Raw genomic sequence first — 14,830 nt, 5'->3', positions numbered from 1 at the left:
CCGCGAGGAAGAGGCAACGCTATCCAGGATCTATCGGGGGGTGAGGCCTTAAAGGTGGCCGAGGAGAATGAATTGCTTGGAAGATGGCGTGAGTGTAGGTAGAGGTCTTTGGAGCGACGTAGCGGCTCGAGTTGCTTGCAATCCCTGGGACGGAGCTTGGTTGCATCCCGTTTGAACCGTGAGTCCTAAAGGCGAACACCTTCATTAAGGGGGCGTACTTTAGTATAGAACCTCGGCTGTCGGATCCGTCTGCGTGGAAGAGGCAACGACGATCCCAAAAGGAGGAAGAGAAATTCAAGATAAAAGTATAGGTTAAACCTTCCAAAGTTTTCTCCTCCCTTTTTTTCTTCCCATGTCATATTTATACATAACGCCACCAGGCTGGATATGGTTGTTGGTTTGTTTTGAGTGATTGTAGGATAAGGATATATTTGAATTGGTTTGTTGGGATATGGTTGTAGGTTTGTTTTGAGTGGTTGTAGAATAAGAATGTATTTGAATTGGTTTGTTGGGATATGATTGTAGGTTTGTTTTGAGTGGTTGTAGGATAAAAATATATTTGTAGTAGTATGTTGGGGTATGGTTATTGGTTTGTTTTGATTTAGGATAACCTAGCTATCCGATCTCAATAAATTAAACTAGGATAGAATACACTCAAAATAAAATAAAATAAAATAAAATAAAAGTAGTGATTCGATGCACTGCATCAGTTCTCCCTAGGTGGGCGAATTCTCGACCCTGTCGAGAAAGCCTCCATATAGCTATGAAATAGGTCCTCCCGAAGTCGACGTAGCTCGATCTCAGAAATCCAGCTGCTATCAGTAATTGGACGCCCAAGCCATCATACTAAGTACCAGCGATGTGAACTCCGTCATGTCTCTGTCTCACGTACATCCAAAATCTCTTCTATGCCCTCTGATGTGATCTCTGTGACTGCGTGGAAGGGTAGGGTCTCGACATCGGTAGAAGGGGATGACTCACCATGATATTGGAATAGATCACTCACATTGAAAATCGGAAAAGTAGGCAATCCTGGAGGTAAGTCAATGAGATAGCCATTCTTCTCCAGCTTCTTAAGGATCTTGAATGGCCCAAATTTCTTCCTGCTTAGCTTGTTGTAACCTCCAACTGGAAATCGCTCCTTCCTGAAATAGACCAGAACACTATTCCCCTCATTAAAATCCATATCCCGACGACGTTGGTCCACGGCTGTCTTGTATTTGGTTGTGGAATCCTGCAGCTTTTTGTGAACTTGTTGTTGCACGTCTTGAACCTGTTTCAAGTAGGTTTCGGCATCTGCACTAACTCTACCAGGGTATGCAATGGGTACTCGATCAAGAAAGTGGGGTATAGGACGGCCATAGAGGGCCTCAAATGGGGATTTTCCTGTGGTTCTATTGATGGAACTATTATATGCAAACTCAACCTGTGGTAAAATTAAGTCCCATTGTGTCGGTCTCTCACCTACCAAGCATCTTAAAAGGTTGCCCAAAGATCGATTTACCACCTCAGTTTGTCCGTCAATTTGGGGGTGGTATGGACTGCTGAAATTTAATTTACTTCCAACTTTGGCCGTTAGAGTTCTCCAAAAATGACTTATAAATTTGGTATCTCTATCAGATGTGATAGACTTAAGAATGCCATGCAGACGCACAATTTCATTGAAAAATAGTTTTGCAATATGCAATGCATCAGAAGTCTTTTTGCAAGGAATGAAATGAGCCATTTTAGTGAATCGATCAACAACCACAAATATTGAGTCAACATGTCGTGCAGTTTTGGGTAGGCCAAGAATAAAATCCATAGAAATATCTTTCCAAGGGGTGAAGGAAATGGGGAGAGGAGTATATAAGCCTGTGTTTTGTGAGTGACCCTTAAAGGTTTGGCAGGTTCTACAGCGTCGTACAAATCGCTCTACATCTCTTTGCATATTCGGCCAATAGTAGCGCTCTTGAACTAACCCCAAGGTCTTATCCCGTCCGAAATGTCCCCCTAATCCGCTACTATGTGGGTCTTGAATCAAAAACTCTCTCAGTGAACCTTCGGGAATGCATAACTTGGATCACTTAAAAAGGTACTCAGACTCAACGTAGAAATCGGAGAATTGGCTAGTGCTACAAGATAAATATTTTTCTATGAGAGGTTCGAAGTAAGGATCGTCCTTGTACTGTTCTTTAATCGCCTCAAGACCCACAATTTGTAAGGAGGCAGCGACGAGAGATGGGTCCTACGGCTAAGTGTATCAGCAACCCAATTGGTTACTCCCTTTTTATGTCTCAAATGGAAGATGTATTCTTGCAGAAATGTAGTCCATTTGGCGTGTCTTTTATTGAGATTCTTTTGGAAATTCAAATAACGTAATGCTTCATGGTCCGAGTTAAGTACAAATTCCCTATGAATCAGATAGGGTCGCCAATGCTTCAAGGCTTGCACAATCGCATGGAATTCGACATCGTATGTAGAATAATATGATCGAGCATCGTTCAATTTCTCATTGAAGAAGGCCATGGGGCATTTTTCTTGGGACAACACGGCTCCTATTCCCACATGTGAGGCATCAAAATCAACTTCGAACACCTTATTAAAATCAGGTAGGGCAAGTACGGGTGCACTTGTAAGCTTGTCTTTGACCACTTTGAAGCTTTGTTCAGCCTCGGGAGTCCAGCGAAACTTACCTCCTTTCAGACAATCAATGATCGAGATAATCAAAGAACTGAAATTTCGAATGAAGCGCCTGTAAAAGGATGCAAGTCCGTGAAAGCTCCGAATCTCCGTTAAGTTCTTCGGGGTTAGCTAGTTTCGAAAACACGTCAATCTTAGCCGGATCTACCTTAATTCCCTCAGCAGATACAATGTAGCCTAGGAAGATGAGGCTATCGAATAAAAAGTGCACTTCTTGATATTTAAATATAAATGATTCTGTCTCAAGATTTGGAGCACCTATCGTAGATGGTTCAAATGGAGTTCAGAGTTTGTGCTATATATCAAAATATCATCGAAGTAAACCACTACAAATTTTCCAATAAACGGCCACAACACATGATTCATGGTGCGCATAAAGGTGCTTGGGTCGTTGGACAGCCCAAAAGGCATAACCAGCCATTCATATAACCCCTCCTTGGTTTTGAATGCTGTTTTCCACTCATCTCCAGATCGGATACGGATCTGATGACATCCGCTCTTTAGATCAACCTTGAAGAATACCTTTGCACCTTCCAACATATCTAGCATGTCATCAAGCCTAGGTATGGGAAACCTATACTTTACAGTGATCTTGTTGATGGCTCGACTATCAACGCACATTCACCATGTCCCATCTTTTTTTGGAGCAAGAAGGGCAGGCACAGCCACAGGACTCATACTCTCCCGAATGTAGCCCCTTCTTAACAAGTCAAGGACCTGTTGACGCAATTCTTCATGTTCTGCTGGGCTCATCCTATAATGGGCTAGGTGTGGGAGACTTGTTTTCGGCACCAAGTCAATGCAATGCTGGATGTCTCTCAAAGGGGGTAGACCATCAGGGAGTTCTTCTGGCATGATGTCAAAAAACTCGTCCAATAATGATTGAACAACCGACGGAATTCCAGGGGCTTCAATGGTTTCTTTTGCCATAAAGCATAAACCACAGGAGACTTTGGTAGGGTTTTGGCAAATTGGGTCTTATTCAAAATCATCACAAATTGTCTCTCAATGGGTGACAATTTTAGGGTTGAATTAGGCTTAGATATCAGTTTGGGTGTACTATTAAGTGGAATCAATCTAACTTTTTTATTGTCTTTAGTGACTACATAGGTGTTCTCCTTTCCATCATATATAGTGCTATGGTCAAATTGCCAAGGTCTACCTAAAAGCATGTGACACAATCCATGGGTGCTACATCGCACCAAACCTCGTCAGTATAGGTCTTTCCGATGGAAAACTTAACTAGACATCGTCGCGTGATAGGAACCTCATCCCCATTTTTAAACCAAGCAATCCGATAAGGTTGTACAAGCATCTCAGTTTTCAGTTGAAGCTTATCAACCATCTCTTGAGAGATGAAATTCTCCATACTTCCGCTATCAATTATAACAGAGCAGAATTTTCCCCCCATATTGCAGATAGTTCGAAAAAGACTGCATCGTCTCCAATCATCCTTGGTAGATTTAGGTGCTACAGGGACTCAATTGATTACAAGATTTGGCTCAGTAGTTTCGACAGCCTCATCTAAGACCTCACTATCCTCAACAATGTCTTCCTCTTGCACTTCTACTCCTTCATCCTGATCACTTTCATTAGCATTTTCTATCAAGTTGATCCTAGGCTGAAATTGTCTCAAAGGGCATTCAGATGATTTATGGCCTAGTTGCCTACACTTGTAACAAGTGATACTGGTTCCCGAGGGTTTGAAACCTAAAATTCCTTTGCTTTTAGTATCACCAATAGGTTTCGAAGGGAGTTGGATGTCATTTTTCAGGGCTGATTTAGTTCCTATAGCAAACTTTCCATTAGTGTTATCCTGTCGAAATGTCTGTCTCTTCAACTTAGACTCGACCTTAAGCGCGTGACTTTAGACCGCATCTATTCGCTGAAAATTGCAAAAAATCAATTCATCCTGAATTTGAGGGCGAAGTCTAGCAAGATAGCGAGCTATCCGCTGTTCTTCATCCTCCTTAAGGTCATTACGGGCCTGAAGGTTATAGAATTCCTCGGTATACTCTTGCACCGTTTTAGACCCTTGCCTAAGGTTGTGAAGCTTTTGAAATAAAATTTGTCGGTAATCGGCTGGAAAAAATTTACTCCTAAGCTTCTCTTTCATTCGTTCCCAAGTAGCAATCTTCTCTTTACCCTTTCAAATCTTATCATTTTGTACTTGCTTCCACCAAACTGGGGCATGGTCTTTCAACTTAAGAGTGACAAATTTGACTCTTTTATCCTCAGGTAGTTCTTTCCATTCAAAAAATTGTTCTATCTTGTCAATCCAATCTAACAACTCATCAGGTTCTAACCTACCTTCGAACTTACTGACATCTACTTTGATACCCTGATCCCAATGTGCAGTGTTCGTTTGACGTTGGTTCGGACGGTTTCTCCTAAGAAGACGGTTGGCTTCTATCTCAGGGTCACTCTCTGATTCAATTAATCCCCCTCCACTAGTCTGATGTTGGGTATTCAAAGACTCTAACATTTGTTGTATTTGGTTTAGTTGGGTTTGCGTGTTTCTAATGGACTCTTGTTGTCGTTCATAGGCCTCTCTCCAATCTCTAGGGTTTTCGAGGTGGTTGTTTGCCATTCTAATGTACTAACAGCTCTGTGATGGAAAGATGGGGTTTAAGAAGTCGTGGACAGCAAACAAAGGTGCCAATTAGAGGGTTCTAATTTCAGGACAGCAACAGAATTTTCTATGAATTTTCTAGACAGTAAACAAAGGCTTACAAGAAAATAAATTTTAACAACAAATATGCAATGATGATTGAATAATATGCAACCTAATAAAAGCTAAATGTAAGCTAAAGTCAATCTCTAAGATCAGAACTTGCTCTAATACCACTTGATGCATTTAAAGAGACACTATAACACAGTACTAAAGCGTGCTACTGTAACAATGCAGCATAGGAGAGAAAAAAAGAAAAGAAAAAAAGAAAAAAGAACGAATGCAATATGTTGTAAATCTAAATACTATGCGATCTATTCAAATGAACTCTTAAAAATCAATACTGGAACTAAATAGAAATCAACAACATGTTCAAAATTTATTAAATAATAATGATGAAAGTTCCATGACTGAGACAAACTTTCCAAGACCAATTATATATACTAGTTCCAACATAAAACACTAAGGAATAGGTTCATTCCAGACTTAAAACTGAGTTCAGATGGCTAGATTTTAATGATGGGGTAAGAGGCAGCATGAGGTAAGGTTATGGGTAAATTTGTTACCTTGAGTGCGGGAATATTTTGAAGAAGTTCAAGTCTTAACCTGGTTCACGGGATGTAGGATTTCCACAACCACCAAAGAGAGCAGCACCACGATGATAGGCTTCAAGATGGGAAGAGGAAACTGAGTCACAGGAGGAAAGAAGCCGAAGACGGATCCGTCCGCGAGGAAGAGGCAACGACGATCCCAAAAGGAGGAGGAGGAATTCAAGTAGAAGTATAGGTTAAACCTTCCAAAATTTTCTTCTCCCTTTCTTTCTTCTTTCCATGTCATATTTATCCATGACGCCACCAGGTTGGATATGGTTATTGGTTTGTTTTGAGTGATTGTAAGATAAAGATATATTTGAATTAATTTGTTGCGATATGGTTGTAGGTTTATTTTGAGTGGTTGTAGAATAAGGATGTATTTGAATTGGTTTGTTGGGATATGGTTGTAAGTTTGTTTTGAGTGGTTGTAGGATAAGGATATATTTGAAGTAGTTTGTTGGGGTATGGTTGTTGGTTTGTTTTGATTTAGGATAACCTAGCCATCCGATCTCAATAAATTAAACCAGGATAGAACACACTCAAAATAAAATAAAATAAAAGTAGTGATTCGATGCACTGCATCAAGTGGAAGGCTGAGAAGGCCTCCCATGCCTTCCCAACATCCCACACACTTTTTTTTTTTTAAATTGCGAAGAATTGCTACAAGGGATAGATTTTGTCAAGTCTAAGCCAAATCCAAGGGAAAAACAAGTAATGGCCCTCTCCCCTTCCTTCTTTCTCCTTTTTTTTCATTTTATGACCAAAATCAGCAAGAAAATAACAAAATAAGAGAATACACCAAAATTTTTGATTGGCATATGGGTATTTTGAGTCAACTCATGTAATCATTGAAAATATCGAATTCATATCATATTCTATGTGTATTTTCCACAAAATTGTTTAGGGAGGACTCCTACAACCTTCGGCGTCTGGCCAGCTATGCTAAGCAAAGACCACATGAGACCAAGTTTTTTTTTTTTAGCCATCGACTATAACTACTCTTTGGATGTTTTGTAATCAGTACTTGGTTGTGTCAAATATATACTTTTCTTGAATGCATTTGCAACCGAGTAGTGGTTGCACTTTGGAGGATCATCCAAAAGTCTTATGTGGCTGGCAACCTAGATCCTCTCGTAAACGGTCTCCTATAGTGGTTGTGAGCATAATTAGTCTACCTTAACCCTTATCCACAGCAAATAAAGGAACCATATCATATAGAAGTGCCCGAGTGATCTTGTATACATCCATTACAAATGCATTTGAGACTAAAATGCATTGAAGAGGAAGTAGAGTTGGAGTGCAGTGATCTACTTCATAATAACTTTGTATGATAGGAGGATCTGGTGATTGGTTGGCCTGAGGGCTAGCAACAATAGCCAAAGCTAGATGAATCAGGATTGCCTCCTCGATCGGCTAAAATCGTAGCCAAGGAGGCCAGGGTGGATGTAGAACAATACACAAAACGACACATGCCATGCTCACATCTAACTGACTAGCCATAGAGGTCAAGGAGTCGATTATCAAGGGGCTCCATGTCTAAGACATCCTCCTAGCGATTTGATTGATGGCTGTTGAAAAGAGGCAGCTACGACACCCGATGCAGTCAAGGCGGATATAATAAAATTTATAAGATCCGAAGATTTTAGAGCCACCTTAGCATTTAAAAATTGAAATTTAGCCCAACATCTAAAAACTTGAATTTGTACTAAAGTTGAAAGATCTACTTTTTATTCTTAAAGAAATTGAACTTTTGAGGATCTTTATTGAATTCTTTTTTCTTTTTTTTTCTTTTTTTTTGAGGGGGTGGGGGAGGGGGTATGACATTCCTCATGTACATGTAATGTCCTAAGAAAATGAAAATAGAAATAAAAATAAAATGCTAAGAGATTATTTACTTATGGCTCCGTTGTCTGTCTATCTTTACTAGTTGAGTCATAAGCCATTCTACTAGACTTGCTAGTCAACCTACCTTGGAACCAACCAAGTGGCCCCACCTATTTAACCGCATTCCTTGCCTATAAATAGGGGCTAAGGAGAAAAACTTGGTGGGGAGAAAGAGTCCTTGGACCATTCGAGGAAGGAGGAAGAGTAGGAAGAAGAAGAAGAAGAGAATTTGGATAAGTAATCCTTTCTTTATGCCTTTGAATTTAAGATTTGGCTAGTGTTTTCTAATCCACATGACCTAATGTGTTGTTTTCAAATCCTAAATGCATTATCTTTTCCAAAATATGTGATTTCCCTTTTGAGAAACCATCCTACATCTTGAATTTAAGTCCTATTTCCTATTTTTGAAGCTATATCTCTTTTATATAGTCAAATTAAATATAATTATTGCTTTAAACTATAAAACCATAGTCAGTTTTTGAAATTGGTTTGTTAAGTGGCTTTTCAACCAAACAATCTAATGAAACATCCACAAATTCGCTAGTTATTTAATTTCATTAGGTTTATGTAGACTTGCTTAAGAAGTGATGAGATACATAAGCTGATAACTAATAGTGATACATTTATATTTAAGATAATAACATCCAATTTGAAGTGTTCATATAACCAAGATTTTAAATCCCTTGGAACGGAGGTGTCTGGGTATCTCCATGGAACGAGACGTCCTGCTATCCCATCCCGATAGCCATCCCGATAGATATCCTCCATCTCTCTCCTTTTTTTTCTTTCTTTATTTTTTCCTTTACTTCCTTCTTTTCTTTCTTTTTCTTCTACCTCCCTTTCTTTCCTTTTTTTTCCCTTTCTTTTTGTCATCCCTTCCTTTCTTTCTTTTTTTCTTTTTTTTCTTTTTTCTCTTTCCTTCTTCCTTCTTTCCTTTCTTTTTCTTCTCCCCCCTTCTTTCTTTTGTTTTTATTCTTCTTTCCTTTCACTTTTTCCTTTTTTTCATCTTCCTTTCTTTCTTTCCTCTTTCTTCTTCTTTCTTTGTATGGATGGATTTCGAAGTCCTGATCCCGTCCTAGTCCTGTTTTCTCACAGGAACAGGATGGGATGGCCCATACACTCCCCATCCCGTCAGGACGTAAAATCTTATATATAACTATGATAACTTTTTGTTAAAAATATAGTGACACCATTTAAAATGTTCAAATAATTTTATATTGAAAATATAAGGACACTTCACTTGAAGTGTCCGAAGAACCTTTGGGAGCACTCCACTTAAAGAGAAACTAAGAGTCCCTTCCATGACGCTCTACAAAAGAGTGCCAAGTATCAGACGGTATTTGTTAACATTAGTAGGACACTTTTAAAGTGGAGTCTGATCATGTTGTATCATGCCATATTCAAGTGTCCAATTGTATCAACACTTACAGACAACTTAAAAATGGAGTGTCCAAGAAACACAGCTTCCAAATATGACATTTTTTTCATAATTCAAAAGGATTTTATAAACATTACAGTTAAATTTCCACAAATAAAAACATCGATTCCAACTAAACTTTCAAAAATAATAATTAGAATTCTTTGCAAAAAGATAATGTTATAGGATATATATGAGTTCAGAAATATCCACTCAAAATCTTATATGCTTTCATAATTTATACAAATAAAAAGAATTCCAACTTTCAAAAATAATAATTCAAATTCTTTGCAAGGAACAATATTTTTAAAGTATATCACAAGTTTAAATTTGAAGATGATTGTAGAGTTCACATGCTCAGTAAACCTCAAACAAGAATCAAAACAAGCAAGCACATGCATGTATGAACGTATGTAACATATATGTATTTATATATGCATCTGTATGCATGTATATTTATATGTCATGCCCCCATGCCTAGAGTTTTTGGAGGCTGCCATGTCTGACATTTGAGGATACTCGAAGTCTTGAACACTCGGCTTGGCATGGTGTCAAATGCCTGTGTAACACTGCCCAAATGATATATTTGGACCTCTAGCAAGGTGATATATTCAGCCTTATTCAAATTGCTGGTAAGGATTTCTATGGACCTCTAGCTCCATAGTATATCTAGCCTCATCAAACTATCAACAAGTATAGATATGAAAGCATAACCAAGTGGTCTTCGAGGACCTCACGGATTTATGTGGCCTCCCTATCATAGCAATAAGCATCAATGTAGCCTCACTTGCATTAGCCATGAGGCTTTAAAATTTATACATCAACATTGAGGATTTTTATGGACATGAGGTTACAAGTACACTTTTATAAGAAAAAATGAAACAACGTGAAATATGAGTCTTTTATGAAATATAAAATTATGCTTTGCACATTTGATTAAGAGAAATTATTTGACTTACAGTCTTGTACATTATTTGGACCCTTTTCTAATCTTGTCCTTTGATCCATTATAACATCTTATTTCACATTGAATTTTTTCATGATAAAATGGTTTTTCAATGAGCTTATACTCAAGTTTTCTATTGATAACTTGACCAAGTGTTTCTTTTATGGTCATTTTTTTTTTTAGTGAACACTTAAAATCTTTGACCATGATAAAAAGGTTTACTTGTTGAGCTATGTAGCTCAATCCACTTATTTATGATATTTTCAAAGCGAGTGGTGAAACATATATTGGCCCAATTAAAACATAAGGCTGTAACATATTTTGGAGTTGTTTTTGGATCAAGTGATTTTTTAGGAGGCATCAAAAAAAACAATTTTTCAATGTTTTGTACTTTTGTTAGTGTCATTTAAGGTTCACAATGCTAGTTTTCATATCCATACCCATATCCAACTGGTGTAGTGTGGGTAGGGTCGAGTTATTGGTATCGACACTTGATACGAGGGGCATACCAAGTATCGGAAGGGTACCCATACAAGTAGATACACCTGGTACAGACCAATATGCTCTAGTACTACAATCATGTTGCATTCAAAGTATAGCATACAAAAGGACATATTATGTTTCTAAGTGGACTTTATTTGAGAGTTATAGATTATAGTACATTTGTAGTGATGCTTTTTTCCGATCATAAGGGTTTCTTTTTTAACTTGTTTAGAAATTATCATCTCTTTACACTATAGAAGAAACAGGACCATGTTCAACTCATAAAACCCAGCAGTTATGAAATATGCAAAAGATCCTTTTGGCCTTGAAAATAGTTCCATGTACTTCAAGATATAATATCCACTTTGCAAGCAGGGGAAAAAAAAGAACCGCTGATCAGCAATGGGCAATGAACATCGAACCAAAGGCCTTTCGATGCTTGTTTGTCTTACTGGAGTATAAAGGCATAAGCATTTGTATTAAAACGAGGATAAAGAATACAAAGATTAAGTTTTAAAAAATATGCAAAAGAACAAAATACCAGTAGAGGTCCATATAGAGGAATTAGGATAAAAGGTGGATACAGTCTGCAGGTTAGCATGTTGGGATGACACAGAACATCCACATATATAAAATAACATTGATGTTGCATATAATAAGAAAGATGCATAGGAAGAAAAGAAAAGTGTAGCAACTACTGCAATAAATAATGTACAGACCTTTCCATACGCTTATTCTAAGAGCTTCAATTGAAAGTCCCTCAACATATTCTCCCAAATATTTTCGAAGCAAATACAACACCTATCATGAGAGAGATATCAGTTATCAAATTTCCCCATCAAAGGACACTATAATATTATCTTGCACCACATCTAACAGCATATAGACAGAATATTGAAACCACTCAAAGTTTCAATGCCATACACAGAAGATGGGGGTGTGCATGTGTGTGCGTGTGTGCACGCGCGCGCGCGTGTGTGTGTGTGAGAGAGAGAGAGAGAGGGAGAAGGAGAAACAAAAGAGGGAAAAAGCAGAGAGAGAAATCAGCCGGAAAACAAATGGCATCTATGACAATCAACTCATGTACCAGACATTCAGAGGAAAGAAAAACTTCATTGGATTTTTTCTTCTCCGAATGCAAAATCAAATTATGTTGAAGATCTAAAAACACACACGGTTAAGCAACCACTCACACTGGTCGCTTGAGCATTCAATAGTGATATGCATGATGCTAGAATAGGGTATAGTATTGAAAGAAGTTTGTCTAATAATGACCCCTAACATGATTAAAATGAACTTTAAAATATTGTAACATCCATGTGCATGTACCAAAATTGTTTTAGACCACTTATGTGGTTAAGGAGTCCTGCCTAGGCACAAAGGCCACCACACTACAAAAACAACTAAGGCGAATGTCAACTCTAAATAAGATAGTCATCCAAGCATCCATAGTCTACTTAGAACTTATCCAGGTTATACAATGCTCCAAGGCATAACTAAATTGGTTGTACTTGATGCTGAAACACAGTGTGGGCCATGCAAGTCGGTAACTCAAATCATTACCAAGTACCAGAGATCTTGAAATACATGTAGACTAATTCAAGCAATCCATATAGTTTAATACCCTAGTTCTAAAGACAATTTTGTTCTATTACCTAAAATTTTTCATTTAATGATAATTTTGATTCATAGGAAATAAGTCTCCAAGACATGGAGTTAAGGCCAGAAAATGTGGAATTTGGTTTGCATAACAAGTAGCAGAATCTCATCTCACTGGATCACCATTCCCTTAAAAGAAAATAATTTTGGTTCCATTTTTAGATGGAAGGAATAATCATCTGTTCCTAAGGAAATGAACTAAATTTTTGTTATGACTTAACTGGAAGTGTTTATGATACAAAGTAAATTAACTAGTAGTTTAAGTTGGATGTTTATCATGAATGGAGTGTCTGAGACTTTTTTTAATAATACATGTTAAATTCAAGGTTTCAGTGGCACAAATATCCCCAGATAATGGATCCACTCCAAAAGCCATCACTTTCCATTAATAATGCAGCTAAAAACTACTATTTGCACAAACTTAGATTGAATTTATTCAGGAACAAAATATTAGTTGTTACAGCAACCATTTTCAGCCATTATAACAGAAAAATAACACATAATAATTAACACAATATCTAAGGCATACCACAACAGGCCATTCTTAAAGAACAAAAGATCAGCTGTACTTAAGAAGGGGCCTAAAGGCCCAAAGAGACAAATACCAATCTGCATATCATGTGGCAATGATTAACTTGAAAATCAAATCATAATTAATAAGGCATTTTTGGTATAGCTTAATCAGATATGCCAGTTTTTCCATAAACCAAATCCTAACAAATTCTCTACATTCTCCTTTGGCCATAATTGGAAGAACATAAGGCACCTCTAGTAGAAAGGATCATGAACTCTACCATTTTTGTCACATCAAAAATATTGCTTTTTCTTGATATTTTTTCTCTTTTTCTAGGTTTTGAGATATGATGAAGAAGTTGATATTTTCTTCTCTCTGTCTTCTACTAATTTGTGATGATCTCATGAATCACAAATATCATGAGAGGATATAATTTAGAGGTCTTCTTTAGTGAGGATAGAGATGTTGAGCCGTACAAATACTAATAACCCATGTATTGGCCCCTTTAGAGAAATGGAATCAGGTTAGGTTTATTTTCCACTATCAAGTCCCTAATACAAGTTGTGTGTTATTTTTATTCATACCATCTTGCCAACTCAGGTTGGTGGGGAGAACAATTCCTGACTTGATGGGGGCAAATGTGATCGTTGTTTCTTAGCATTCTCATAGAATAAGGAGGTAGGACTGCTTTGGTATTCACCCCCTTCCACACTCAATCTGGCCATCTTCTAAATGACCTCCTTGATGGCCATATCTTGGGCATCATAGCTAACGTCATATAGTTCAACACTGTCATGCTCTCAAGCTTTGCTTTAACCAGTAAAGATATATATCGTATTCTTCATTTAGAGTATGCAACTATGTTCCAAACAGTAATTTTCATGAATCAAAAGAAATATCTGCTCTAGACCGGACGGCAGACAGGATGGAACACCACATGCTTCCTGTCACGCTATGACAGACGTAAACTGCAAGGGCAGATTATATGCTCTATATGCAATGCGAAGAAATCCAAAACTACTTCCTTAGGCTATCATCACTACACTCCAGTATCCCGGATACAAGGGTTTATCCAGAACCAAGCATACTACTGACAATAATCAAAAAGCAAACGCTAAGCAAAATACCAATCAAAACATGGCATATAACATCCGAAACTCCGAAGAAGCATATCATCCATTGAATGGAGAAACCTATTCATAGAATTCATGAAAGCAGAAGATAAACAAAATTTTTTCCGCCTCCTGCTTTCATCTACGAAAATATCCCAATTTAGTGACCAAAACAGAAGCAAAAGATAGGACGAGGATCTTACGTGGGCCTCAAACATCTGGCCTCCGCTACAGGATCGAATCGAAGCGAAACGTCACGCTCTGAGGAGGACTTCCGCACCCCCGCAGCCGATCATGTCACGGACCAACGATCGATCGGCAAAGAAGAGGGCGGCGATGAGAGGGGCTCGGATTCCGCGAAGGGAAAGGAGGGGGGAAAATAGGGAGAAGGAGACAAGAAAAATTAGTCGACGAAGGAGAGATGCCGGACCCTTCGGTGCACGGAGGAACGGCCTTGGGAAAGAGGCAGACGGATTCCGATTTATATCTGACTATGAACCCGCTTTGGGTCGGGTTGATATATCTGAGCCGGTCCAGCTATGTTGTCGACAGACCATAACTCGGAAGTTTCGCCGACCAACCAACGAAACGGCTCGGACGGCTTGTCCGCCGGGCCGGCTGGGCCCATTCTGTCCTCTCCGATCCACCGTCCAGTCACGCATCAGCCGGCCTTGAGACACCAATTCACCCTCTTACAGAAAACCCACTGCCGGCTTTTTTTTGCTTTTTGCCAACCATGGATTCATCTACACCACGGGCGGCAAGGGATTTCGATCCTCGAAATGTTGATAGGTTATCGTTTTTGGAGGATGGTTTCGTTTGATGGTAAAACGATGATCACATTTTAAATAAACAAATCTCCCAAATGA

General features: G+C 38.4%; 1 protein-coding gene across 1 annotated transcript in view; it reads right to left on the bottom strand.

The window, feature by feature from the left end:
* Positions 1–14,401, bottom strand: part of LOC140859662 (intermembrane lipid transfer protein VPS13-like) — a 35,037-nt gene extending 20,636 nt beyond the window's left edge. Inside the window, exons 1-2 of the mRNA XM_073261841.1 lie at positions 14,165–14,401; positions 11,396–11,477 (exon numbers count right to left, since the gene is read on the bottom strand). Of these exons, the coding sequence (XP_073117942.1) occupies positions 11,396–11,477; positions 14,165–14,179 (97 nt within the window). The 5' untranslated portion in view covers positions 14,180–14,401. The remainder of the gene's footprint in view (positions 1–11,395; positions 11,478–14,164) is intronic.
* Positions 14,402–14,830: the final 429 nt, after the last annotated feature.

This window comes from Elaeis guineensis, chromosome 1 (genome assembly GCF_000442705.2).
Source record: "Elaeis guineensis isolate ETL-2024a chromosome 1, EG11, whole genome shotgun sequence".
NCBI classification, from domain to species: domain Eukaryota; kingdom Viridiplantae; phylum Streptophyta; class Magnoliopsida; order Arecales; family Arecaceae; genus Elaeis; species Elaeis guineensis.
The sequence above is the reverse complement of the archived record's forward strand: the minus strand, read 5'-3'. Positions and strand labels throughout refer to the sequence as shown.